We start from the raw sequence: 1,113 nt of genomic DNA on the forward strand, positions 1-1,113 counted from the left end.
AGACACACACACAGACACAGACACACACACACACACACACACAGACAGACAGACAGACACACACAGACACACAAACATACGTTACTATCTGTCCGTCTCTCATCCGTCTGTCGGTCACAGATGTGGATTAATCCGTGTGCTCAAGTCATCTTCGATTCTGATCCGGCGCCTAAAGATGTTTCTGCACCAGCGGGGGTGGACATGATGTCACAGGCCATGATCAGGTGTGTGAATCCTCACTTCAGCCCACTGCCCATCACAGTCTGCATCCTGAGAAACAAGCTCTGCAAAACCGGCCTGATATCAGCTAATCTGATGTGTGTGTGTTCAGGGGTATGATGGACGAGGAGGGGAATCAGTTTGTGGCGTACTTCCTGCCTAACGAGGACACGATGCGCAAACGCAAGAGAGACGTGGACGAGGATTTGGAGTACATGCCTGATGAAGTGTAAGACTCCTTCATCAAACACCAGCACATCATCATTCACAGTCACCAGAGTGATTGGGTTTGCAACATTTCATTGACACACATGTAATGCACATAATTGGCAGGATTATACTAATTGTAAGCGTACAAGTGCACTCCTCTTTTTATTTATTTATTTATTTATTTATTTATTTTCTACGAATGATTGGAATTCAGTAACATACAGTGGGTACGGAAAGTATTCAGACCCCCTTAAATTTTTCACTCTTTGTTATATTGCAGCCATTTGCTAAAATAATTTAAGTTAATTTTTTTTCCTCATTAATGTACACACAGCACCCCATATTGACAGAAAAACAGAGAATCGTTGACATTTTTGCAGATTTATTAAAAAAGAAAAACTGAAATATCACATGGTCCTAAGTATTCAGACCCTTTGCTCAGTATTTAGTAGAAGCACCCTTTTGATCTAATACAGCCATGAGTCTTTTTGGGAAAGATGCAACAAGTTTTTCACACCTGGATTTGGGGATCCTCTGCCATTCCTCCTTGCAGATCCTCTCCAGTTCTGTCAGGTTGGATGGTAAACGTTGGTGGACAGCCATTTTTAGGTCTCTCCAGAGATGCTCAATTGGGTTTAAGTCAGGGCTCTGGCTGGGCCATTCAAGAACAGTCACAGAGTTGTT

At 42.8% G+C, this 1,113-nt stretch overlaps 1 protein-coding gene across 1 annotated transcript in view; it reads left to right on the forward strand.

Annotated features, from left to right (window-relative positions):
* The window catches only part of LOC107677319 (RNA polymerase II-associated factor 1 homolog), a 15,275-nt gene that overhangs the window by 6,642 nt on the left and 7,520 nt on the right, over positions 1 to 1,113 (forward strand). Inside the window, exons 9-10 of the mRNA XM_016472228.1 lie at positions 121 to 224; positions 332 to 448. Of these exons, the coding sequence (XP_016327714.1) occupies positions 121 to 224; positions 332 to 448 (221 nt within the window). The remainder of the gene's footprint in view (positions 1 to 120; positions 225 to 331; positions 449 to 1,113) is intronic.

The sequence above is a fragment of the Sinocyclocheilus anshuiensis genome, unplaced genomic scaffold (genome assembly GCF_001515605.1).
Source record: "Sinocyclocheilus anshuiensis isolate Anshui unplaced genomic scaffold, SAMN03320099.WGS_v1.1 scaffold173, whole genome shotgun sequence".
Classification (NCBI taxonomy): Eukaryota; Metazoa; Chordata; class Actinopteri; order Cypriniformes; family Cyprinidae; genus Sinocyclocheilus; species Sinocyclocheilus anshuiensis.